The 26,638-nt window shown below is 43.8% G+C and overlaps 1 protein-coding gene across 4 annotated transcripts in view; it reads right to left on the bottom strand.

Moving 5' to 3' along the window:
- TEKT1 (tektin 1) overlaps positions 1-26,638 on the bottom strand; it is a 49,031-nt gene that overhangs the window by 8,302 nt on the left and 14,091 nt on the right. For all 4 annotated transcript variants that reach the window (XM_077480603.1, XM_077480602.1, XM_077480605.1 and 1 more), the window contains 6 exons: positions 23,514-23,719; positions 19,814-19,979; positions 8,982-9,110; positions 5,361-5,501; positions 2,948-3,170; positions 1,560-1,756 (listed from right to left, as the gene is read on the bottom strand). In XM_077480603.1, coding sequence (XP_077336729.1) covers positions 1,560-1,756; positions 2,948-3,170; positions 5,361-5,501; positions 8,982-9,110; positions 19,814-19,979; positions 23,514-23,703 — 1,046 coding nt within the window. In that variant the 5' untranslated portion in view covers positions 23,704-23,719. The remainder of the gene's footprint in view (positions 1-1,559; positions 1,757-2,947; positions 3,171-5,360; positions 5,502-8,981; positions 9,111-19,813; positions 19,980-23,513; positions 23,720-26,638) is intronic.

Genomic DNA, 26,638 nt, shown 5'->3' with positions numbered 1-26,638 from the left:
TGACTGCGACATTATGGTGGACATGTCGGACAATTTTGACAAATTTTTGGGACCATTTGCATTAATACAGCGATCAGTGCGATTAAGATTGCATTGATTACTGTAAAAATTTCACTTGCAGTGAAGGGGTTAACATGTACCCTAGTCTGTGTTCTAACTCAAGGGGGGATGGGAGTGTGCAGGGAAACTAACATACTCTATGAACAGACAATCTGTCAGTTCACTGCTTAGAGAACCGGAAACTGTGCGTGTGCCCGAGCGATCGCGACTCAAAATTGCTCCCTCGTGGCCGTTTATGCTACCGACGTAGCATAACAGCGATTCGCACAGCCGAGCCATGCTGCCACAGTACAACTGCGGCGGCTGGTCTGCTAGCGGTTAAGGACGCACGGGCGCCGCCTCCCCTATACTTATGTGATTGGGTCACAGAGAGTGCGCTCCGAGCCCACCCAGGTATGTTACAACAGCGAATCGATATTCACTGTTGTAACACTGATCCTCCTCCCGGCCGACCAGGAAGCAGGTTTTGACACCGGTCATTAGACAGATAAAGTATTTGACATCCAAGGTTTTGTTTCTTGTGACATCACACATGTGGTCTATGCCCTTCAATGTCAGTGTGGACATGAAAAGACCATGGTGTAAGCGAGTTTCTGAACATATACAGGATATAGAATTGGATATATGAACAGTGTTTCGTTACAGGGAAGTGCACAACAGAGACCCTAGCACCTTAAAAATGGTGAAGTGCATTTCACAAAAAGAAATGAGATGTATTTTTAATATGGACACCCTGCGCCCTAAGGGCTTAAATGCTTGACATCAACTGCTTTATTAACGATGCTTAAAAAAAAAAAAAAAAAGTGTGTGTTTTTCTTTATTTTTCTCCTATGTTGGAATTATCACTCCTGGTCTGGATACATTTGTTCAATGACAGTGTTGTTGTATTAGCTAGGTATATATTGTATGTTGCAAAACTTTGGTTGCAGCTGTTTCAATGCGGTCCCACTACAGGAGATAAGGCATTTTGCCTTGTTCATATGTGCCCGGTTCACACCTCTGCTTAGGGATGAACTGGGCACATAGGAGAATAAAAGCTTCACCGCGGCAGGAGAATACTGTAAAGAGTGGTGTCTGCAGAATTTAGAATCTGCTCACTGCTGGAGGAACAATAGAGAGAGATAACAACATGTGATGTTACTGAACTTGACTGAAGTTAAGTGAGGGAAGCGTATTGATTGTTGGGGGGGGGGGGGGGGGGGGCAAGTTAAGCTTTAAATTAACACAGCAGATGACCTCATGACACCTAGTGGAATATTCAGATTGGCTATTCTGAAACAGCACAAAAGAATAGTGAAAAGATAGTACCATCCTACTAATAAAAAGTGATTTATCATACACTAAACATCGGTTGTTTGTTGGGAGTCGTCAAGGGTCTAATCATTTGTAGATGTTTAGAGCACATTTACAGCAGCTCAAAACTTTTCGGCAGGTTTATCTTGAATATAATGGAAAACAAATCAAAACCAGTACATGAGAGAACATAACGTTTTTCTAACCTTTCAACATTTGTGGAAATCTCCTGAACCTCACTGACGAGTCTGTACTGGACAGGGTCTCGGCAGAGCTCTACATTAGGCCTCAGTGTTCTTGTCTCCAGGCGGGTCTGAGCCACTTTGATTGGACCTTCCTTATCGGCAATGGCTTTCTTCAGGTTTTCTATGTTCTTCTCCTGTGAAGTGATCTCATCCATAACCTTAGAAACAAATGTTTCAAAATAGAGTTTATAGAAAAGATAATCTCATATTAATCAATAGGCATTGAAATCATTTGATCACATGTGCCCCTGTCTTTGTTCTACTTTTTAGAAATAGGCGTGGTATACACGTAAAAAAATAAAATTGTATAAACTCTTCATCAAACTAGTATATAAAAAATAGACCTCAGAACCCAGAAAGGTGGCCTTCAATCCCTTTGGTAATCATGGTAGCCGGGAGCATGTTGGTTGACCTCTTCACTAGGTCCACAGTTCTCATGAAGAATAATTGCATGCCTACCTATTTGGTAAGTGCAGGTTGACAGGAAGACTAAAATTCTTCTGCGGCATCTTCTGGCTACGTCACCATCTTTATTGAGATTAGAGTTGGGTCACAAACACTTTTTTATTATCACACATTATTATGTTTTGTTTGAGTAAAGAAAATTTAGGTTTACTGAGCTATGAAGAGCCTTCTGAATCTTCTCAACACCCTCTATACTTCCCTTTACCTACAGCTTTCTTACTGAATTTAGTCATAAATGTCTACAGGTTAACAGAAGAAGGAAACAAAATAAGGAATACGTTATCAAAAATTGTAAAATGTGAGGCTTGATGCTTCTCTACTTCTTTCTGCCCTAGGCACTGGTCTGTGAGTGCTACAATAGTAAACCCAGCCCTGACCATACATGTACAGCCAGGTATTAAAATATACGTAAATCCAATCATTAAAATCTCATATAAGCTTTACCAAGTTACTTCTGAAGTAATTTTCTGTATTTTTAAATCTGCTTTCTTTCATATATACCTGGTGATTCTGTCATAAATGTCCTTTTCAGGCACTTGCTCTCAAAAAGTGATAACATTCTTTTCCCGTTTCTTAATTGTAACTTGCATGGACACATCATTTTTTTTCCGAGGGACACAAGTGTTTTTTTAAACACACTTTATACAGGCATGATCACTATTCGGAAACCTTATACAGCCATCATTACAGTGCATTTATTTAGACATAAACATTTTGCAAAGAGGCCGTGAATAATCAGCAACTCCAAGATACAACAAAGTATGAAATAGTATTTTAATGTCGATTCCAGGCTTGCCCAGCAGTAGATGGGACTGAGAAGAAAAATGCAATAAAATGATTTAGCATCATACAACAATTTTAGAGTGGAAACCATGTCTATTTACCTTAGCTAAGTGCACTTCCAACTTATTTTTTGCATCCTTTGTCTCTGCGACACGGTTTTTCAGGGCAACGTTGACAGTATCACACTGTTTGCGCATATCACTGGCTGTTTCAGACAAGATGCTGTCAATAAGGGTCCGAAGGGCTACGGAGCTATTTCTCTGCTTCTCTGCTTTCACAATGTTTGTGTTGCTAAAATCCTCCCATTCAACTGGGTTGACTGAGCTGGAAATGTAAAAATAATGCTTAGTTTACCTAATACCAAGAGATTATATTAGAGCCCTGGTGCCCAATCTATTTGCACTTTTTGTGCGGCTTTTGGGAGCCCTGCAGACACTAATTTGTGTTTCGCTGTTACCCTGTTATAGTAGCGATTTCTAGCAGTCTCATGTAATATGTCTCCAGTCTGTGACTGTCTCCTAAAGCATGCCCCGGTCTATAGCATGTTCACAGTCTCCTGCAGCATGCTCGCAGTCTCTGTCCATCTCTTGTATCATGTCCACAGTCTCTGACCATCTTCTGTATTATGTCCACAGCAGTGGCAGCGGCTCATTAGGGACGCAGGGGCGCCACCCCCCTAATTTACAGGGCGCTGTACTTCTATGGATTTTTTTTTTGGAAGCACATGATTAGATCCTGAGGCTCTAATTGGCTTCAAATAAAGGGTGTGCTCGGGGCACAAAGCACTGCCCCCTGCGACCACCCTGTTTCGTGACATTAGCAAATTCATATTCGCTAATGTCTTGCTGTTTCTCCACCCAGCCAATCAGGAAGTGGGTCCTGAGACCCCATTGGCCGGGAGTCCTAAGACACCATTGGCCGGGACACGGAGGAGACGGAGGAGAGAAGCCACCGCTGCCTCAGCAAGCAGATCCCTCTTCTCTTACACTGAACACAGCTTTTGTGTTGCCGACTCAGTCTAGGAGCAGGGGAGACAGTGGGATTCTTGTGTTCCAGGAGAAACAGGAGCTGCAGGTCACCCACACCTCGAATGTAAGTAATCCACTGCTACTGGATTCTCTTGTGTGTCATTATTGGACAGTTTTGCATTTGCTGTGACAAGTGGGGAGGCGTTAGTGTGGGGTGGTGGTTTGGAGCGACCATCTTTAATGCAGGGCAAAAGGGCAAACTACCCCAGGCCCAGTCATTGTTGTGGAGCCCAAAGCAGCTTCCCCTTGAGCCCACAAATAGTTAATAAGTGGATTTGGGAGGGCCCAAGAAAATGTTTGCCCAGGGTCCAATCAATATTAAAGATGGCCCGGGGGGGGGGAAACTAAGGAGAACTAGCCACCACTGGTCCACAGTCTTATCATGTCCATAGTCTTTGTCTATATCATGCTGTGTGCTGTCTCTAAAAATTAATATTCACTGTGTGGTCCTTTAGGTAAGGAAAATATTCCCTTAAGTATGTAGGCACCCTTAGTTATTTATCACCGACTGTATCAATGGTGATAAGCCAGTCTAAATGCAGCAGAAATAGCAAGTTATCAGTGCCCTTGAAGCCCAACTCTGGGAAACTTGAAAATTCTCCTTTGAAGTGGGGCTATGCCTGCACTGCAAGGGTTAATTGCTCATTTGGATCTAGGGGGCATAGAAAAGAAGATTTAAAGTTTAACTTTACCCAAAAGAGGAAGTTCCACTTATTTATATCCTCCCCACCCCTCCTCTGCCACATTTGAGATTTTTTTTTGGGGGGGGGGGGGGCGTGGATACTAGGTTTTGACAAGTACCCACTGCAGCGATCCAAGCGGAAGTTCTGTCCCCCCCCCCCCCCCCTCCTTCCCTAACAGCCTTCTGGAACATATCACAAGTCCGAGAAGACTGCAGAACCAGTCACAAAGCACAGCGGGAAACTGCCTGTAAAACAGCGAGGCTTCAATGCCGGCTTCTCTTAGTCAAGATACCAGTGCCTGGACCTGCAGCCGATTGAAGAATCAGCTTGAGTGAGAACAATGCTGAATCCTTGGACAGGCAAATGTCCTTATATTAAAAGTCAGCAGCTACAGTGTTTGTTTAATTTTTTAGACTAAGACTGGAGCTCCTGGCAAAGTAAATGTTTCCACCCCCCCAGACCAGTCCCTGCAGTGTTTTCTCCCTCATGCTCCAGCAGTCTAAAGTCCTGGCATCATCAAGACCAGTGCAGGGTCCATAGCTCTGCTGGATGTGCTAATGCTGAGGAACAGTCCAACTCTGGAGCATGGCGGAGAGCCATCTGCAGGGGAGCAGAGAATCGGGTGCGTATATGATCTTTTAATCTCCCCCAGAATAAACAAGCAGTTAATACCTACAGTGTGTGTGCATTAAATTTTTCCTGGAGTTGAGCTTTAAACGGAATTCCAGCAATGAATGGTCATCACTGTTCACCTCTGGTGTTAAAAGTTGCAGATGGAACATAAATATGGTATGAGTTTATACCTCTGAACTGTCACAACATTGGAAGCATATCCGATGGCTGGAGTGTTGTTTGTGAATGTGCTGCAATGATTATCAATTTTCAAAGCCTGGAACTTGTCTTTCAGGTCCTTTTCCAGGAAGTACTTAGCGGATCGGCTCAGCCTGCAGGTATAAGAGAAATTTTCTCATGATCGAACCAACATCACAGCCCTGCATTCAAAGAGGCTCCATAGCTCTAAAGTAATATGCCAGGATAGAAATATGGGAGCTGCCACTGCTAACTTATTTGTGTTAACATACTATATAAAACAAATCTACGTACAAAAGCAGCAAGCTGAAAAGACAATATTTCCAGTCCTTAATAAGTAAAATAATAAAATTGCAGCACTAGCCGTAATAGTATCCAGTTTCAAATAGCAGATTGCACCCACAATGTCAACACAACATATCAAAAGAATATTCCACTACTGTATGATAGTGTTTATGTTACATATTTTCTCTGTTATCCTGACCCCTTGTTAGCACAGGGTTACTTTTATTATTTCATTAGAATAATTCAGAAAACTATACTGAATTTTGGCCACTAGATGGAGCTGACAATGTTATAGAATATATGGGCAAAAGTTGTACAGCATGCACAAATGTTAAAGAACTAACGATACACATGATTAAAAGGTTAAGATTCAAGGTAAGAAAAAAAAAATAGAACTATAAAAAATAAAAAAAGATAAAAAGAATAGCGAAAAGGAAGGAGTAGTATATTAGGGCTGATTAGACTAACTGGTGGTTATTAATATCACATCACACTGAACACGGCTTCTCTGCTGCCATAGCAATAAGATCAGGGTAAATGAGTGTACAGTATCTGGCTTGCATTTGAGATAGTTTTGAGTTCCTTCTGAGATGCTTTTGCATTCATATTGACTTGAATAGGGAAGAAAAGTTAGCAAGTCCCCACGTACACAAGCCTTATGCTTTTCGTCATGTGCACAAAGTAATGGCTGATTCCATGAACTGTAAACCATTCAAGTGGAACAATCCAACTTTACATTTAGTTTCCACTATGCAAGTTTTATAGCTATGTCTAGGGCCGGCGTCGCTGCTTGGCAAATTAGGCAGCCGCCTAGGGGGCACTGCTGCTTGGGGCACAGCCACGGCCACTGGTTTCCCAAATAGCCTGGCTGAGGGGATAAAGGCCACCACCCTACACTGGGTTGGGGGCGCTGACTGACTCTCTGCTGGTCAATCCGGAAAAAGCAGATGTCATGGTGGATGGAGGAAGAGGCAGGCAAGGCTTGGGGCACCGGGATTGGGGGGGGGGGGCTTTAGTAACATCCAAATCCGCAGCCACTAGCTGGAAATTTGTACTTAAAAAAACAAACAAACTGTCTTCCATTTCCTAGGTCAGTGGGGGGCAGAGTGGCGCCCTTGAATAGCGGATCCAGACCTTTGCCAGCAGAGTCAGTCCTTGTCTTAGATGGATGTGACAGGAGACTAGTTTGCTAGGACCGCTGGCAGTCGATGACCTGCTTAGCAGCTCCGCACAGCAGGAGGAAACCTTACCTCCTCTGTGCTGAACTGCTCCATCAGCTTCGCCCTCGGCTCCACCCCCGACCCTGGCTCCCACTTCTTTATTCCAAACTGTTCCTGTCGAGTAAGATAAGAGACTTCCTGCCCGAGACTTCTCCCTCCATGCAGCATACCAATAACCACAGCATATTGTGTTCTGTTGCCAAATACACAGTGCCCAGTGCCCGAGCCAGCGTGTGTCCAGGTGTCCTCCTGTCACACTGCCCCCCCACATGTCACACTGCCCCTCCCACCTGTCACACTGCCCCTCCCCATCATACTGGCCCTCCACCTGTCACACTGTCCCCCACCTCACCGGTCACACTGGCCCTGCATCTGACACACTGGCCCCCCACCTGTCACACTGGCCCCCCACCTGTCACGCTTCCCCCCCACCTGTCACACTGCCCTCCTGTCACAATAGTGGGTGTGGCGGGAGAGTGGTGAGGGGAGGGGGTACCGGATGGGGGGGGGGGGGGGTCACCAAAATTAAGTAGACAAAAATCCTTGCAGCGGGCCTGGCTATGTTGGACTTTGACTTGGTGTCAGGAAATAAAGATTTTTTCCTGGACCTCCCAATGGCAGCCTACTATGGGCCAGCTCGGCCCTCTCTGAACCCTCCAGGACCACCTCTTTCTTAGCCCATAAAGGGCGGCTGTCTGCCCACACCAGTGCTCTTTTTCGTCCTTGCTTTGGCCAGAAGAGTCTCCGAGCATCATCTAAAGAACCATATTGTTTGATGCTCCCAGACAAGATAGTCATTAGGCCGGTACCGAGCTTTCTCCCTAAGGTGGCCACATAATTTCGTATGAACTGGGAGATCATTCTCTCAGCCTTTCCAGCGGATACAGCTGATGAGTGGAGTAGATTAGACCTGGTCTCTGTGGTATCAACCTACCTGAAATGGACTAAAAGCTTTTGAAAACAGGATCAGCTGTAGGTTTGCCCAATGGGGCCTTGAAAGGGTATGCCAGCAACATCTAGAGTTGTGTCTTCCTAGATTGTCAAGACCAGGCATAATGCATACAGAACGCTGGGCCTTCCTCCTCCAGAGATCAAAGCACATTTGATGAGGGGTATGGCAGCATCCTGGGCAGCATACGCGAAGGTCGCCCCTGAGGAAGTTTGCAGAGCAGCAAGCTGGAGCGTGCCCAAAACTTTATTAGGCATTACAGGCTTAATGTGGCTTGTCCACCTGAGGAAACATTTGGCTCTATGGTTATTACGGCGGCTGTCGCCCATTAAAAAAATTTGAGTAGCATTGCATTGAGGGTTTGGCTTATTTTTTATTTTTTGTCTTCCCTCTCTTCTTAATATTGTTTGCTACATCCCATAGTAGGCTGACATGGGGAGGTCCAGGAATAAGGAAAATTGTTATCCATACTTACCGTAATTTTCCTTTCCTGGATCCTCCCCATGTCAGCCGGGGATTCCCACCCAGTTTATCTGTCGCAAGGTAGGTATTTTTGAACACTGGTGTGGGCAGCCTTTATGGGCTAAGAAAGAGGTGGTCCTGGAGGGGTCAGAGAGGGCAGAGCTGACCCATAGTAGGCGGACATTGGGAGGATCCAGGAAAGGAAAATTACGGTAAGTATGGATAACAATTTTCCTTAATACTCTAGTATTATAGTAAATATTAAAGCAAGTCTGTGGATATAATAATAATAATAATAATAATAATTAAAATACTTACAGGTTTTTAACAATCTTTATAACAACCTTTATAGCGGCAAACACTATGCAGAAATGTATCCTCCAGTTAACAGAAGAAACACTTTATGGCCTCATGCATGTGAATGGTGAGAGACTGAAATAATGCTAAGTGTAAAGTGTCAGGCAGTTTTCACCATCCAAGGAGTTGCAGGTACCACATGGAGCCTTAAATACAAGTGAATGGCTGTGCCTATGTGCATAAGGATTTTTTTCCAGCATCTAAATTGACCCCGCTTCCTCCTGGAGCAGTAACTTAACAGCCTTCCAGGCAGGGCTGGATTTCATCACAACTATCAATGATAGTTATGCATTTTACACCATTTCTTTGGCTAACAAACTTCATGAAAAAAAATAACTCACCTTATCTGCTCGGTGATTTGTTCTAAAGTCCTCTGCAGTAGTGCTATCACCCCTTGGATCACCTCCACTTCCTTGATGAGCTCCCTTTCTACTTCATCATGAACCAGGTCTATCCCAACTCTCTTCTCTCTACAAAAGTCAACAATTATTAAAACATATTTCAACAAACATTACATTTAGCTCATAAAACCCTTTTGGACAAACAATGTATCCGTAAGATCTAAAAAAAAAATTTGGGCTTCAGATAAAGTATGGAACCCCTGTTTTTTTTTTACGTGTCTTGTTTGGGAAAAATAAAGCAGTATTAAACCTAAGACCAAAAATGTAATATACAGTGCTTTGAAAAAGTATTTATACCCCTTGGAAGTTTTCACATTTTGTGATGTTACAACCGAAAACTTAAATAAATTTTATTGGGATTTTCTGTGATAGACCAACACAAAGTGGCACATAATTGTAAAATGGAAGGACAATGGAGAAGGAAAAAAGTGTGGCGTGTATTCGGCCCCCTTTACTCTGATACCTCTAACTAGAATCTAGTGGAACCAATGGTCCTCAGAAGTCACCTAATTAGTAAATAGTCCACCTGTGCGTAATTTAATCTCAGTATAAATACAGCTGTTCTGTGACGCCCTCATAGGTTTGTTAGAGAACCTTAGTGAACAAAGAGCATCATGAAGGCGAAGGAACACACCAGGCAGGCCAGGGATAAAGTTGTGGAGAAGTTTAAAGCAGAGTTGGGTTCTAAAAAAATATCCCAAGCTTTGAACATCTCACGGAGCACTGTTCAAACCATCATTCGAAAATGGAAAGAGTATGGCACAACTGCAAATCTACCAAGACATGGCCGTCCACCTAAACTGACAGGCTGGGCAAGGAAAACATTAATCAGAGAAGCAGCCAAGAGGCCCATGGGAGAATCTGTACACATGACGATTAGTCGTGCACTCCACAAATCTGGCCTTTATGGAAGAGTGGCAAGAAGAAAGCCATTGTTGAAAGAAAGCCTTAAAGAGGGATTCCACCAAAAAAAAAAAATATTAAAAGCCAGCAGCTATAAATACTACAGCTGCTGACTTTTAATAAATGGGCACTCACCTGTCCCGGGTTCCAGCGATGCCGAGGCCGATCGATCGCTCGGCTCTCGGCTGCTGCCGCCACCATTCTAGGTGAGGGAATCAGGAAGTGAAGCGAATCGGCTTCACTTCCCGGTTCCCTACTGCGCATGCGCGAGTCGCGCCGCGCAATAGGAAATCTCCGTGCTGTCACTGGGACCCATGTGTGTCCCAGCAGACAGCGCGGCAGGGCAGGAAATGGCGTAGACTCCCACGGGAGTCTATGCCCGGAAGTGGGTGTAAATACCTGTCTTTGACAGGTATCTCCACCCCCCTCCCCCCTGAAAGGTGTCAATTGTGACACCGGAGGGGGGGAGGGATCCGATCAGCGGAGGTTCCACTTTAGGGTGGAATCCCGCTTTAAGAAGTCCCATTTGCAGGTTGGCGAGAAGCCACGTGGGGGACACAGCAAACATGTGGAAGAAGGTGCTCTGGTCAGTTGAAACCAAAATGTAACTTTTTAGCCTAAAAGCAAAACGATATGTGTGGCGGAAAACTAATGCTGCGTACATACGACCGGACTTTCCGGCAGAATAGGTCAGACGGAATCATTTCTTCGTATAGTCCAATCGTGTGTAGGATAGTCTGATCGTTTTTGTTTAAAAAATTCCGATGGACCTAGAAATAGAACATGTTTCAAATCTGTCGGATGGACTCAAATCCTATCGGAAAAAATCATTCATTTGTATGCTGGTCCGACGGACCAAATACAACGCAAGGGCAGCTATTGGCTACAGGCTATTGATCTTCCTTTTCTAGTCTCATCTTACGTCATCACGTTCAAAGCTAACAGACTTTCGAATGGACTTTAGTCCGTTCGTGTGTGGGCAAGTCTGTTCATTTGGAAGTCCGTTGTAACTCCGTTGAAAGTTTGTCGGGAAGACCATCTGACCTTTTCTGCTGGAAAGTCCGGTCAGGTGTACACGGCATTACACTGCACATCACCCTGAACACACCATCCCCTCCGTGAAACATGGTGGTGGCAGCATCCTGTTGTGGGGATGCTTTCCTTCAGTAGGAAAGAAGGGGATAACACAGCGCTAAACCTAGAAAAAAGGTGATGACCAAAAACAGAAAAACCAATTTCTATAGCTACTAACACTCAAACAAAGTTATACAAACATAAACAAAAAATGTGTAACGCTAAGGCTTGAAACAACCATAAAGGTCAGAAGACGAACAATACAGTGCAATGTGCAACTCAAAGTCCAATGACTAGTAAACATTAGAAAATAAAAGTCAATGTGAGGAACTGAATCCAGATGTGAATCAACCGTGGTTGATTCACATCTGGATTCAGTTCCTCACATTGACTTTTATTTTCTAGTGTTTACTAGTCATTGGACTTTGAGTTGCACATTGCACTGTATTGTTCGTCCTCTGACCTTTATGGTTGTTACAAGCCTTAGCGCTACACATTTTTTGTTTATTTTCTTCAGTAGGGACAGTAGGGACAGGGAGGCTGATCAGAGTTCATGGGAAGATGGATGGAGCCAAATACAGGGCAATCGTAGAAAAAAACCTGTTAGGGTCTGCAAAAGATTCACCTTCCAGTAGGACAACGTCCCTAAACATACAGCCAGAGCTACAATGGAATGGTTTAGATCAAAGTATATTCATATTTTAAAATGGCCCAGTCAAAGTCGAGACCTAAATCCAATTGAGAATCTGTGGCAAGACATGAAAATTGCTGTTTACAGCCGCTCTCCTTCCAATCTGACAGAGCTTGAGCTATTTTGCAAAGAAGAATGGGCAAAAACCTCTAGATGTGCAAAGCTGGTAGAGACGTACCCAAAAAGACTTGCAGCGGTAATTGCCATGAAAGGTGGTTCTATGAAGTATTAAAGGGGGGGCTGAATACACTTTTTAGATATTTATTCAGTGGCAGCCCATCCATTAGGGGGCGCCCGGGCACCACCCCCTCTATCCTCACCTACCCCTATATGAATAATGGATAGATTCATGCATAGCATGAATCTATCCATGGCTGCCGCGGCCACCCCCTATTCAGGTGTGCGGCCCCTTTCAGGATGCCAGGCGCCTGAATTACAGCGGCAGGGGTGTTTTTTGAAGCACCTGATCTAATAGGATCTAATAGGCTTCAAAATAGGGTGGTTCGTGGCGCAGAGCATTGCAGCATGAACCCACCCAAGTGTTACAACAGCGAATGAATAGTCACTGTTGTAACACTGATCCTCAATCAGGCCAATCGGAAGCGAGTGTGAGACCCGTTTTCTGACTGGCCGAAAAGAGGAGACTCCCAATTGCCCACCAAGGAGGGAGGAAACAAAAGCCGCCACTGCCGTGGAAAACAGGAACGGGAGGCCGACGCCGAGCATGGGAAGCAGTGATGGGGTAAGTGCGACTGACTGGAATAAGTTCCACCGGCCACCACTGTATTTATTTGTTAAAAAAACGTTTGAAAACCATTTATCATTTTCCTTCCACTTCACAATTATGTGCCACTTTGTGTTAGCCTATCACAAAATCCTCAAAAAATAAAATTTATGTTTTCGGTTGTAACATGACAAAATGTGGAAAATGGCAAGGGGTAGAAATACTTTTTCAAGGCACTGCATTGCAGTTTCCCTAGATGTGGTGGCTGCATCGCTTTTCTTCTTTTCTGTTTTTAAGCTTTTTTTCCCCTGGCGGCCTGGGCAGTAACACACCTCATGTATTATAGTTCCTATACTCTGTAAAAATGAGCACAGGGGGCACATTTGGACAGCATAAATGTCAGTCTGTGGGAAGGGTAGTGTTATATGTGCTAGCAGATTTAAATATACTAACAAATTGAAGCCAAACTCCAGCTAACACTTTATAATCAGTCACAGCAAACAGTTTTTTCCCTTTTGGGATAAAGATTTTACATGATTAAAAAAAATACTGATCGCTATGTTAAATGGTTTTTCTTATCCCTGTAACTGATGTCTGAAGAGCTTAAAAAAAAAAAAAAAAAAGGCAACATCCCCTGCCTCCACAGAATCCTTGCTGGGCAGAATGGATAAGGATCTCCCCTCCTTCCCCATGCTGGATCCTTACACAGGCCTGCTCCTGTCAGTGTCTAAGGCAGATGCAGCAGCTCCCATACCAACTGACTTCCCTTCCATGATGGAGGCTCTCACAACTTCTAGCCAAAAGTCTGACCTTAAATGCTGCACAGATTACTGCATCTATCCATGCTGACCTGCAGCAACTAGGAATGCAAATTAACTCTATTGAAAAGAAAGCGGATCAGGCAGTGGTAAGGATTAATCAGAATTCATGATCTTCAGGATCAGCTTGAAACCGCCTGCGCAAAGATCGACGATCTCGAAAATAGATCGAGACGTTACAACTTTAGAGTCAGGGGGCTCCCCGAATCTGAGAAGGATGTCTCTGCGGCAGTAAAGAAGCTAATTAAGGACCTCATCCCTGATATTGCAGATCATCGCTTGGAGCTTGATAGGGCACACAGAGCCCTGCAACCCCCCCGATCAGATGGCCTCCCTAGAGACATCATTGTTAAACCGCAACCGAAAGAGGAGGTAATGAAGAAAGCCAGGTTCTCAAAGAACCTCAAATTGTTGGGGCACAAAATTCTAATTTTTGCGGACCTGTCACCATATACGGTACAGAAAAGACGCTCCCTTAAACCATTACACCAACTCCTGACGGAAAAGCAAATTCCCTACAGATGGTCATTTCCTCTCCGACTCAACTTCTTGTGTAGGAACAAGAGCCACGGCTTCTCCTTGTTTGCAGAAGGGGAGTGCCTCATGCTCCAGCTGGGACTGATCGCCCAGGAACCATCTTCCACGCAGACCATCAGAGGAACCCCTTCATCTTCCAAGCAAGTCCCCTTCAGCCATCCTGGCTGCAACAGAATTCCAAACGCACCAAGGAAAACCTGCCACCCTGAGGCGGCTGCCTCTTAAGGATTGGGGCTCCGATCTGGACTTGTCCATTAGTTAGTTATTGGCCTACCATACCCTCCGGGATCCCCTAGTGACCCCCTCAACAATTTTCTCCTTTGGTTCCTGACCCATCACCTGAACTAACTAGTTTTTAGTATGGGCCTTCTTTCCAAAGGATCTAGGGTTGTTCTTTCACATATATACTGTTTGAGTGGGGGGGGTGGGGGGGGGGTTGAAAAGCCTTGGCTCCCTCGGGAGTACATAGGGAGGATAGGCCGTACGGATTTCACACTTCTTCTGGTACTCTACAGTAACGTAGACAAAAGTTTTCACCCTCCCCCCTGGGGATCACCTGATAATCCCCCAATTTACAAATGTTAACTGTAGATTTTACTGTACTCAGCTTTCATCCCCACGTGTGGTTGGCATGATCTTTGGCGTTGGCCGCCCTTGGGGGTGACTTTTCGTGGACAGGGGGGCCCAGCCGTGTATCAGGCTGGTGACCCCTGACCTCTGCACAGACAGGGCGGCCCGCTACCCGGGTCCCCCAATTAGAGAAAGGGGGGTCCTGGGGCCTCTGGGGAGCAGACCACAGTAATGCTATTAGCAATCAGCTTAAGGTTTTTATCTTTTTTGTTGGACGCTCTGCATATGAGTTCTTATTGGCTTTGGTTATAGCCTTCAAATGTTTTGTTTCTGCGGTAACTGGGGCTGTGGTGGACCCAGTGCACCTCCAACTGGCTTCAGGAGCACTACTGGTGCCCTTGTGAGCCTATCCGGTTGCCCTATACTGAGGGCAACCCGGACCTTTTAGACTGAGGGGTGTGGAATGGCTAATTCATTCCGGCCTGGGGGTGGGCAGGAGACCCCTGTATTATAGGGGTATTGTGCTCGGTTTCGAGTACACATGCTATAGCTCAGGTTTTGATAACATCTCTTCTTTCATCCCTTTCTCTTTTCACCTCTTTCCGGTTACTCTTCTCTTTTGCTCAACCTAGCAGTTCAAGGATCCGTAGACGACCATGGTCTTCTGTCTCAGCCCTCAGTACATTGGCTTCCACACCGCTCATGCGTCCCCAAATGAAAATGTCACGAAGCAAAGTTAAGAAATCTGCCTTCAGACTAGCTTCTTCTCACCTGACACATGTCTAGTTCCCTTACTACTGCCCCTTCCCTAAAACTTATATCACACAACACCCAGGGACTCAACTCCCCCGTCAAACGTAGAAAGCTGTTCCAATGCTATCAGTCTATGCATGCGGACATTCTCTTACTACAAGAGACCCACTTCCCATCATCATACAAGCCTAATTTCCTCCACCAATGCTTCCCCCAATTTTTCCTGTCCTGGGCAGCCAACAAAACGAAAGGGGTGGCCATCTGGCTGGCCAAGCATATTAACCTCTCGCAACCGGAGACAGTGGCTGATCCTCTGGGACGATACATTTTGGCATCAGGGAAAATTGATGGGGAACTATATACTTTTGTCTCCTACTATACCCCGAATAAGGGTCAGAGGGCCTTCTTTGAATTTTTATTATACAAAATACAACCACACCTCAAAAAGGTACAGTTTTCCTTGGTGGGGACTCAAACATTGCTTTTGATTCCTCACTTGACAAATCAGGCAATGGGAATCAGAGATCCAGACATCCTCCTCGACAAAGCGTTAAGATTGCACAGTTGCTTCATGATGTAGGACTGATAGATATTTGGAGGGAGACTAATCCCCATACTAAAGATTACACTCTCTTTTCGTCACCTCACAACTCTTTGCCAGGATCGACCACATCTTTACTTGCACTGCTTCGATCCCCCTTGTCACTTGTTCTAAGATTCTTGACACCCCCGTAAAGCGGGCACGTTAAAGTTGACGGAGGAATTCCGATCACTAGCCAAGGCCCACAGACAACACCCTTCTTCGGACTCCCTAGCCAAACTACATAAGGCTCGGACCCTATTGAACCTGCACTTGACGACAGCGGCCGAAAGACACCTTAGATGGACAGGTGCAAAATTCTACTGCCAACAGGACAAGATTGGCTCCAAACTAGTGGTTAAGCTTAGTTCTAAACCCCACTCCCTAGCCTTCCCTAAAATTAGACTGCCCTCTGGAGACTTATCGCGGAATCCAGAAAAGATAATGGAGGCTTTTCTCCAGTTTTAGTCCGAACTCTACAGACACCCCGCCCATTGGGACCAACTCAGAAAACTTTCCTAGACTCCCTCCCGTTGCCCTCTCTGACCACTGATCATAAAGACCTCTTGGAAAGCCTGTTCATTCAGGAAGAGGTTCTAAACACTATCAACTCCCTGAAAGTAGGCTCATCCCCAGGACCAGATGGCTTTTCTACTGGTTACTATAAGAAATTTGGTCCCGCTCTAGCACCACACCTAACCAAATTATTCAACTCCCTTAGGGAAGGGGCCCCTCTGAATGCCGACCTTAACTCGGCCTACATATCGGTAATACCCAAACCTGGTAAGGACGCCAGCAAGGTGAGCAACTATCGCCCAATATCTCTAATAAATAACAATATAAAAATTATGACAAAGATACTAGCTAATAGGGTCGCGAGCTTCATCCCTTCATACATCCATAAAGACCAGGTAGGCTTTATCCCTGGGAGACAGGGCCCAGACCAGATCAGAAGGTCCATTGATGTCATCTCACTCCTCAAATCATGATGGGATGGGGGGCCCCACTCAGGAGGGGTTCCTCCTCTCGATCAACCTACACAAAGCATTTGATTCTATAGATTGGGCGTACCTGACTGATGTCCTCAGAAGATGGGGTTTTGGCCCGTGTTTTCTCAACTTAATCAAATCTCTTTACTCTAACCCTTCAGCCCAGGTGCGTTTGATGGGTAGATACTCAGCTCCATGCTACATAAGAAGAGGTACCAGACAGGGATGCCCACTCTCCCCCCTCCTTTTTAGCTATCGCTATTGAAACCCTGGCCATCGCTATTAGAACGAACCCTGACATTCGGGGAGTGGCTTGCGGAGACCAGGTACACAAATGCGCTTTATATGTCGATGATCTCCTCCTATATATCACTTCGCCTCTAATCTCCATTCCGATGATTTACAAGGTGTTAAGAAATTTTAGCGAGATCTCTGGACTTAGGGTGAATATGAACAAATCCTTAGCACTAAATATAAACATGTCACCTGACCGACTTACACAACTCACTAACAACTTCGACTTTGCCTGGGCTCCTACAGTTATCCCTTATCTAGGAATCAAACTAACACCTGACATCAAGGACCTCTTTAATGCAAACTATCCCCCTATGCTAACCAACTGCAGAAGAGATCTCGAACAATGGTCGAGATGTGTTCTGTCCTGGCTTGGAAGGGTGCATGCTGTAAAAATGACGCTCCTTCCGTCTTCTGTACTTGTTTTGGTCCTTACCTATCCCTATCCGGAAGCAGTTCCTCAGAAAATTACAATTGGAGATTATACGCTTTGTCTGGGGCAAAAAGGGTTACAAGTGCCCATCCAGAACTCTCCTTCGCTTGAAATCCCAGGGAGGGCTGGGCCTACCGGATCTCTGAAGCTATTATCTAGCAGCGCAATTGACACAAATCTCAATGATTTTCTCCAGGAGCCCAAAACCTGACTGGCTTTCTATGGAAAGGAAAGCTGTCCCCCTTAACACTATTGATTTCCTGCTATGGTGTGATCCTAAAGTAAGACTGGCCATACTGTCACCCACCCTCTCTCACTCTATAGCACTTTGCTCGAAAGTATACACACGTCACACTCTGACTTCCCCCCTGAAACCACTGGCCCACTTATTTCACAATGCAAACTTCCCTCCGGGTTTAAATATACATGCTTTTAGATGGTGGACTGACAAAGGTCTTTACCGCATAGGCCACTTCCTTTCTCCAACGGGTCCCCTTTCCCTTTCCTACTGCAGAAAGAAGCTCGAAATGCCTGACACAGAATTATTTAGATTCTCACAAATATCCCATTTTTTAAAATCCATTTGGTCTTATAAGAAGGCACCCCCCACAATTACCCCTTACGAACACTGGTGTGTTAACACTTCAGACTAGAAAGGTGGCATATCTTTGATTTACACAGCTCTCTTAACGAATGTGGAAAAGCCGACTTACGCTCGGGCCTGGGAGGAAGACATGGGCAGTACATAGACCACATTGAAATGGTTTCAGACCTCTACACGTTCCTTCAAAGGTATATGTAATATTTCTCTAATAGAAGCCAGTTTAAAAAATTTATTTTGGTGGTACTATGTTCCCTCTAGATTGGCACAGATCTATCCGCGTACATCCTCCCTATGCTTCAGGGGCTGTGAGCTAGAGGGTACAATGCTGCATATATGGTGGACTTGACCCCGCATCAGATCATACTGGCAGAAAATCGTCCACACTATCAGCCTCTTGACCAATACTACAGTCACTCCCAACCCTGACCAAAGCTCGTGGGAACTCTGAGCTTGTCCACAGACAGTTCCCAATGGGGTGGGGAGCTTGGGATCTCTTGGGTCTCTCGTTGGCCACATATTGGTTCATCTTTTATGCGCCAAGTTGTTCTACTCTAATGTTGGGGTTTATTAAGGGATGTTTATCCACAGGGCCTCTCTTGATCACTGTGACACTTGTGCATAACTACCATTATCTGAATCTACCTGGCTGTATCTATGTACTGGTTGACTTACTGTTATATGATACATCATTTTGTTCGATTCATTGTTATTTTGTATAAGTTCGAAAATAAAATAAAATCCTTAAAATCAAAAAAAAAAAAAAAACCAACAACTGGCTGGACTGCAAAATGAAAATAGAAGAAAGAAAGTCTTTAAAAAGAAAACAAATGCAGCCATTACCTCCAAGAATTGGTAAGATGCTATATAATTAAAGATTGCATTAGGGTTTAATACTGATTTAATTTATTTTCCTGTCCCAGAGACAACTCAAACAGAATGAAATCTCATCAAAATGAGAGGATAAACCATTGGCTATTCTGTTTCTATGACAACACAGATCTTTTGATTTTCCCATAGGCTTTTGTACCACAGACAATGGTCACCAGGAGCAATAAGGAGGGTGAATATTCCTAGTGGTGACACAGACCGTATTAAAAACCGTATTGGGGGTTTAGGGGCAGGGGGGTTCCTTCATCCAACCCATTTGCGTGGATAGAGGAAGCTTTTTTTTTCCCCCATTTAACCCACTGGCAAATTTTCTGCACACAGTGATGGAGTTTGCCACACACCTGGTTGCCACACACATTCCTATTGACCAATGAGTCAGCCCATCATAGAAATAGGCCTACAGTTTAGGAATACTGGGGATGAAAAGGAGTAGGCAAGCTCTGACACCTGCTAGCAGCTCTTTAAAAAAAAAAAAAAAAGTTGCGGTAGGGAGCGATGTACTGCTTACTTGTTTTTCTCAATTTTTTATTCATTTTACTACAGGAATTTGGATTGATGTTGCTGCTGGTGGTGGGGAGTAATAAATAAATACGCAGATTTTGTTTTTTTTGTAGCGAAAGGCCCATTTTAATCTGTTTTTGGAGTAGGCTATGTTTTCTGTTATGAAAGTCCTTTCCAGGATCTCTTTGCCTTTTGTAGCTCTTAAGCTCCATACACACTATTAGATTTTCGGCAGATTTTTTTCCTTCATATTTACCAAAACCATATACTATGAGGTCAAACCTTAGGAGTTTCAATGTGTATGCAATCAGGCAGGCCCTTCCACGACATGGTTTTGGTAAATCTGAAGACAAAAAGCAGCAGAAAATCTGATAGTGTGTATGGGGGTTTAGTTGTAATCCTTTTATAATTACCTTTCCACTAAGCATTGCTGGGCTATGGACAAAGGCTCCATACAGCTCTCTAAGGATTTTTCTAGGCGAATTTTATAAGCCAGCAGCTGTTCTAAGTCATTGACTGTGTCTTCAAGCTTGTTATCTAATTCCTTCTTCCAAAACTGGATCTCTTCCAATCTCTGCTCTGTGAAGAAAATTGGTACGGTATACACAGTTGGAGTAAACTAGAAGACATAGGATTATATACACATTTTTATATATATATATATATATATATATATATATATATATATATATATACACACATACATATACACACACACACACTCTATCTTTACAAAAGTGAGTACACCCCTCACATTTTTGTAAATATTGTATTATACCTTTTCATGTGACAACACTGAAGAAATGACACTTTGCTGCAATGTAAAGTAGTGAGTGTACAGCTTGTATAACAGTGTAAACTGTCCCCTCAAAATAGCTCAACACACAGCCATTACTGTCTAAACTACTGGCAACAAACATGAGTACACCATTAAGTGAAAATTTCCAAATTGGGCCCAAAGTGTCAATATTTTGTTTGGCCACCATTATTTTTTAGCACTGCCTTAACCCTCTTGGGCATGGAGTTCACCAGAGCTTCACAGGTTGCCGCTGGAGTCCTCTTCCACTCCTCCATAACGACATCACAGAGCTGGTGATGTTAGGGACTTTGTGCTCCTCCACCTTCCATTTAAGGATGCACCATAGATGCTCAATAAGGTTTAGGTCTGGAGACATGCTTGGCCAGTCCATCACCACCCTCCGCTTTTTTTAGCAAGGCAGTGGTCATCTTGGAGGTGTGTTTGGGGTTGTTATGTTGGAATACTGCCCTGCGGCCCAGTCTCCAAAGGGAGGGGATCATGCTCTACTTCAGTATGTCACAGTACATGTTGGCATTCATGGTTCCCTCAATTAACTGTGCCGGCAGCACTCGTGCAGCACCAGACCATGACATTCCCACCACCACGCTTGACTGTAGGCAAGACACACTTGTCTTTGTACTCCTCACCTGGTTGCCGCTACACACACTTGACACCATCAGAGACAAATTAGTTTATCTTGGTCTCATCAGACCACAGGGCATGGTTCCAGTAATCTATGTCCTTAGTCTGCTTGTCTTTAGCAAATTGTTTGCGGGCTTTGTGCATCATCTTTAGAAGAGGCTTCCTTCTGGGACGACAGACATGCAGACCAATTTGATGCAGTGTGCGGCGTATGGTTTGAGCACTGACAGGCTGACCCCTCACCCCTTCAACCTCTGCAATGCTGGCAGAACTCATACGTCTATTTCCCAAACACAACCTCTGGCTATGATGCAGAGCACGTGCACTCAACTTCTTTGGTAGACCATGGCGAGGCCTGTTCTGAGTGGAACCTGTCCTGTTAAACCGCTGTATGGTCTTGGCCACCGTGCTACAGCTCAGTTTCATGGTCTTGGTAATCTTCTTATAGCCTAGACAATCTTCATGTAGAGCAACAATTCTTTTTTTCAGATCCTCAGAGAGTTCTTTGCCATGAGGTGCCATGTTGAACTTCCAGTGACCAGTATGAGAGAGTGAGAGCGATAACACCACATTTAACACACCTGCTCCCCATCAACACCCGAGACCTTGTAACACTAACAAGTCAAATGAGACCGGGGAGGGAAAATGGCTAACTGTGCCCAATTTGGACATTTTCACTTAGGGGTGTACTCTGTTATACAAGCTGTACACTCACTACTTTACATTGTAGCAAAGTGACATTTCTTCAGTGTTGTCACATGAAGAGATATAATAAAATATTTACAAAAATGTGAGATACTGTAAAACAGATTATATGAAATCTATGATATGAGTCACCCCATTACTAAACAGAGACCATATCTAATGCCGTGCATAGCCTTGGCTATCGGAACCATATTTGTGAGGGGAATAGAAACTTCATCAATGGGTAAATAGATTATATCCCCCCTGTCCTTTTAAATGATATCCATGGGGGACATTTCTGTACTCCAGTGAAGGGGTTAACATCAGGAGGGATAAAAGGTTTTTTTGGCAACAAGCTTGACAACCATGCACAGCTGCACCAGAATTTGCACTATCCAGTTATAGTAAATCAACCCATGTTCTGGGTTGTAGCTGAGACTTCCTGTCTCATGCTCGAAACAAAGTAGAGTCTATTTGATCGGCACTCAGCCATTCAGAGAAAGTGATGTATTCTGGCAATTAATACAAAGCTTCCTCTGATTGGCTGTCAGATGTTGTGACATCATCAGCCTGCCTCTCTGACTCAGCCAATCAGAGGAAGCTTTGTACTCATTGCTAGAATACATTGCTTTTTCTATCGATTGACTTGTGTACAACTAGCCTGTTGTGTTTTTCCCAACGATTAGTGCCGCTGGCTATAGCTGACAACACTAATCATTGTGTTCTACTGGCTGGGAAGGCTCCCCACCAACAGAACTCAATAGTTCTGCATGAGGGATTCCCCCATCTCCAGTGATTGTGTTGATGCGCTGAGATTTATGTGTGTTGATGGAGGAATCATGCAATTTTCTTTCCTTCCACTGAAAATTGCATAATCTATGGCCTGCCTTACTGGATGGCCCTGTCAGATCCTTCCTGCCCAACATCATTTAAATGAAAAAGCAGCTGAATAGCATCCAATCAGACTGCATGCAATCAGATGCAGTCGCTGTTCAGGTATTCAGATAGCAACTGGCGCCAGCTGTCAGAATATAGTAGCCAAACACAAGACTAAATGGAGTTTTGGATTCAGATTTTCTAAGGGTCACAGAAATCGTCACTGGGTACACTGGCTTTGATTCAGCAGCACTCCACAAGACAGGAAATGATCCAGTGTTGGGAATACACATACTTACACAATCCAATAAGAGTGAAGTCTGCTATTTATTGGGATCAGATATTATATGCAAATGGGTAGATTCCCTTTAACTTTTAACTTATATTTATGACCTTTTACGTTTTTTTTTTTTACTTTTTTGTATTTGGCCCCTGAAACATTTAATTTTTTTCTGCTAATTTTCTACTAATTTTTTTCTGCTATGAATCAAATTTATCATGAAAAACCTTGGACTCTTGGACATTTGTTTGGCATTAGGAGTATACCATAGCCATTCATCTATCTGCACTGTTAAGCCTAGTACACACAGGCAGAATGTCGGGAGACATTTGCAGGTTCAAGAAAAAGAAAAAAACATGGCCGACATTCTGCCTGTGTGTAAAAGACCGTTTGGCTGGCTTTTTTTGGACATGCATGCTGAAAATACAGCAGCCAGCGACTCTCGATCAGTGCTCTCAGCCAATAGCAGAGAGAGCTGATCGGAGTGTTCTCTGCGCGGGAGATTCCTGGACTTACCTCACATGGTTAATACAGTGTCTCCGACCGTAGCTGAAAGTCTTTTATCGTTCAACCCGGAGGGTTTGCACAAAAAAAACCCCAAAAAACCCTGTAGTGTATACCCGGCTTAAGCGTGAATAGAAGTGCTGAATTAAATAATCTAAATGAAAAAATCCAACCAATGTATGGCCACCTTTACAATACTGGAATGGTACTCATATCTATAACTGCTACAACAATGTCAAACATCATCTCTATTCTCTAATTACTGTATTGCTTGGTGTAGACACTTTTTACCCATTTAAACATCCTGAGTCATAGAGATCAATAATACCTAGCTTCTTGTTGACATCCTTTTGAGTTTTCTGTGTTGTCTTTTCAATTTCATCAACCAGTCTCTCACTTTCAGCAACCAGCCTCTCAGATCGGGACCTTTGAGCGTCTGCGTTGGCAAAGCGTGTCTGATTAGCAATGCTCCACTCTTTAGGAAGGAACTTTGGTGGGAGCTGGACCAGCCTCGCCATTGTATAATTTTAAAGTCTGAAAAGAAATTGTGGTTTCAAAATGAGACCTGTTATCATAGCACACCATGGTCATTGGTATATTTATTCATACTTTTTAACGGAATAACAAAATATAAATGGCACAGTATATTTTATATATGTATATACAAGGGTTGCATCAATACCACTTTTTTTCAAGTACTCGCCGATACCGGATACTTTTTTTTTTCCTTTTTAGGTCATGTGACAGTGGCACTAATATGCAGTACTGATGAGGCGGCACTGATTGAGAGGCACTAAAATTGCAGCACTGATGAGAAGCACTGAAGGGCACTGGTGAGGAGGCACCAGTGGGCACCGATGAGGTGTGGACTGTGTCAGTAGTTTATTTTTATACAATATATCTATCTCTCAACATGGCACCGCATGGCAAAGAACTCTTTGAGGATCTTAAAAAAAGAATTGTTGCTCTACATAAAGATGACAAAAAGAACCGCGCAATCCCTAGAAATTAATATAGGGTGTACGTCCCTCAACCGAGAGACTAGAACTTCAAAAAACCAATAGTGATTAAAGTGCAATGTCCCTTACTGCAGGAACAATCTGTGTAGTTTAAAACCACCATGTATAAAAATATTACTTAGTAAATACCAAAATATTGTGTCACATATACAAAAATACTCATAGACATACAAGAGCAACAGTGCCACAAAATATGTGTACAAATGAATGACCTGAGTTGTGAACCCCACTCTATAGTGAAATACAAAATATAATGTGCAAAATTGATGAACTAATCATAGAAGATAAAAAATATCCTTTCATTGTAGTTCTTGAAATGAGACCAGAAAAGAAGAATGTTGAAAAACACCACGTGTCGCAGATAGCATCAACTTTCTGATTTATACTCCAACTTATAAACCATACTGAAGTGCACCACCACCAAAGGGATAAGATGGCTGCTTACCAGACATCCTGGTAGATTACGCTTTTAAAAGGTCAAGCCAGACCACATAGGTGCCTTATTCTCCAGCCCTGTTACCACTCTCGGATCGGATCACAGTTCAAAGATGTTCCTCACTGACCAAAGCAACTTCTCTCTTCCGGATCCACAAAAACAGCCGCTGTTTTTGTGGATCCGGAAGAGAGAAGTTGCTGTGGTCAGTGAGGAACATCTTTGAACTGTGATCCGATCCGAGAGTGGTAACAGGGCTGGAGAATAAGGCACCTATGTGGCCTGGCTTGACCTTTTAAAAGCGTAATCTACCAGGATGTCTGGTAAGGAGCCATCTTATCCCTTTGGTGGTGGTGCACTTCAGTATGGTTTATAAGTTGGAGTATAAATCAGAAAGTTGATGCTATCTGCGACACGTGGTGTTTTTCAACATTCTTCTTTTCTGGTCTCATTTCAAGGACTACAATGAAAGGATATTTTTTATCTTATATGATTAGTTCATCAATTTTGCACATTATATTTTGTATTTCACTATAGAGTGGGGTTCACAACTCAGGTCATTCATTTGTACAGGTATTTTGTGGCACTGTTGCTCTTGTATGTCTGAGTATTTTTGTATATGTGACACAATATTTTGGTATTTACTAAGTAATATTTTTATACATGGTGGTTTTAAACTACACAGATTGTTCCTGCAGTAAGGGACATTGCACTTTAATCACTATTGGTTTTTTGAAGTTCTAGTCTCTCGGTTGAGGGACGTACACCCTATATTAATTTCTAGGGATTGCGCGGTTCTTTTTGTTTTCTTTTTATTCACATGTATATATTATTTTGGTATATAATAGATCTGCAGCAGCATTGACTGTCACACATTATTCTGTAGCGCAATTTTCCTTTTCTTTTCTTTGTCTACATAAAGATGGCCTAGGCCAGTGATGGCGAACCTTGACACTCCAGATGTTTTGGAACTACATTTCCCATGATGCTCCACTACACTGCAGAGTGCATGAGCATCATGGGAAATGTAGTTCCAAAAAATCTGGAGTGCCAAGGTTCGCCATCACTGGCCTAGGCTTTAAGAAGATTGCCAAGACCCTGAAACTGAGCTGCAGCATGGTGGCCAAGACCATACAGTGGTTTAACAGGACAAGTTCCACTCAGAACAGGCCTTGCCATGGTCAACCAAAGATGTTCAGTGAGGGATCAGCCTGTCAATGCTTAGACCATACAACACACACTGCATCAAATTGGTCTGCATAGGTGTTGTCCCAGAAGGAAGCCTCTTTTAAAAATGATGCACAAGAAAGCCTGCAAAAAGTTTGCTGAAGACAAGCAGACTAAGGATGTGGATGTGGATTACTGGAACCATGTCCTGTGGTCTGATGAGACCAAAATAAACTTATTTGGTTCAGATGGTGTCAACCTTGTGTGGCGGCAACCAGGTGAGGAGTACAAAGACAAATGTGCCTTGCCTACAGTCAAGCATGGTGGTGGGAGTGTCATGGTCTGGGGCTGCATGAGTGCTGCTGGCACTGGGGAGCTACAGTTCATTGAAGGAACCATGAATGCCAAGATGTGACGTAACATACTGAAGTAGAGTAGGATTCCCTCCCTTCAGAGACTGGGCCGCAGGGCAATATTCCAACATAACGACCCCAAACACACCTCCAAAATGACCACTGCCTTGCTAAAGAAGCTGAGAGTAAAGGTGATGGACTGGCCAAGCATGTCTCCAGACCTAAACCCTATTGAGCATCTGTGGGGCATCCTCAAACAGAAGGTGGAGGAGTGCAAGGTCTCTAAAATCCACCAGCTCCGTGATGTCGCCATGGAGGAGTGGAAGGGGACTCCAGTGGCAACCTGTGAAGCTTTGGTGAACCCCATGCCCATGAGGGTTCAGGCAGTGCTGGAAAATAATGGTGGCCACACAAAATATTGATACTTTGGGCCCAATTTGAACTTTTTCACTTAGGGGTGTACTCACTTTTGTTGCCAGCG

Source organism: Lithobates pipiens, unplaced genomic scaffold, assembly GCF_037356315.1.
Source record: "Lithobates pipiens isolate NorthernLeopardFrog02 unplaced genomic scaffold, aLitPip1_a1.2 Scaffold_16, whole genome shotgun sequence".
Classification (NCBI taxonomy): Eukaryota; Metazoa; Chordata; class Amphibia; order Anura; family Ranidae; genus Lithobates; species Lithobates pipiens.
Note: the sequence above shows the minus strand (reverse complement) of the source record. Positions and strands in the feature narration are given on the sequence as shown.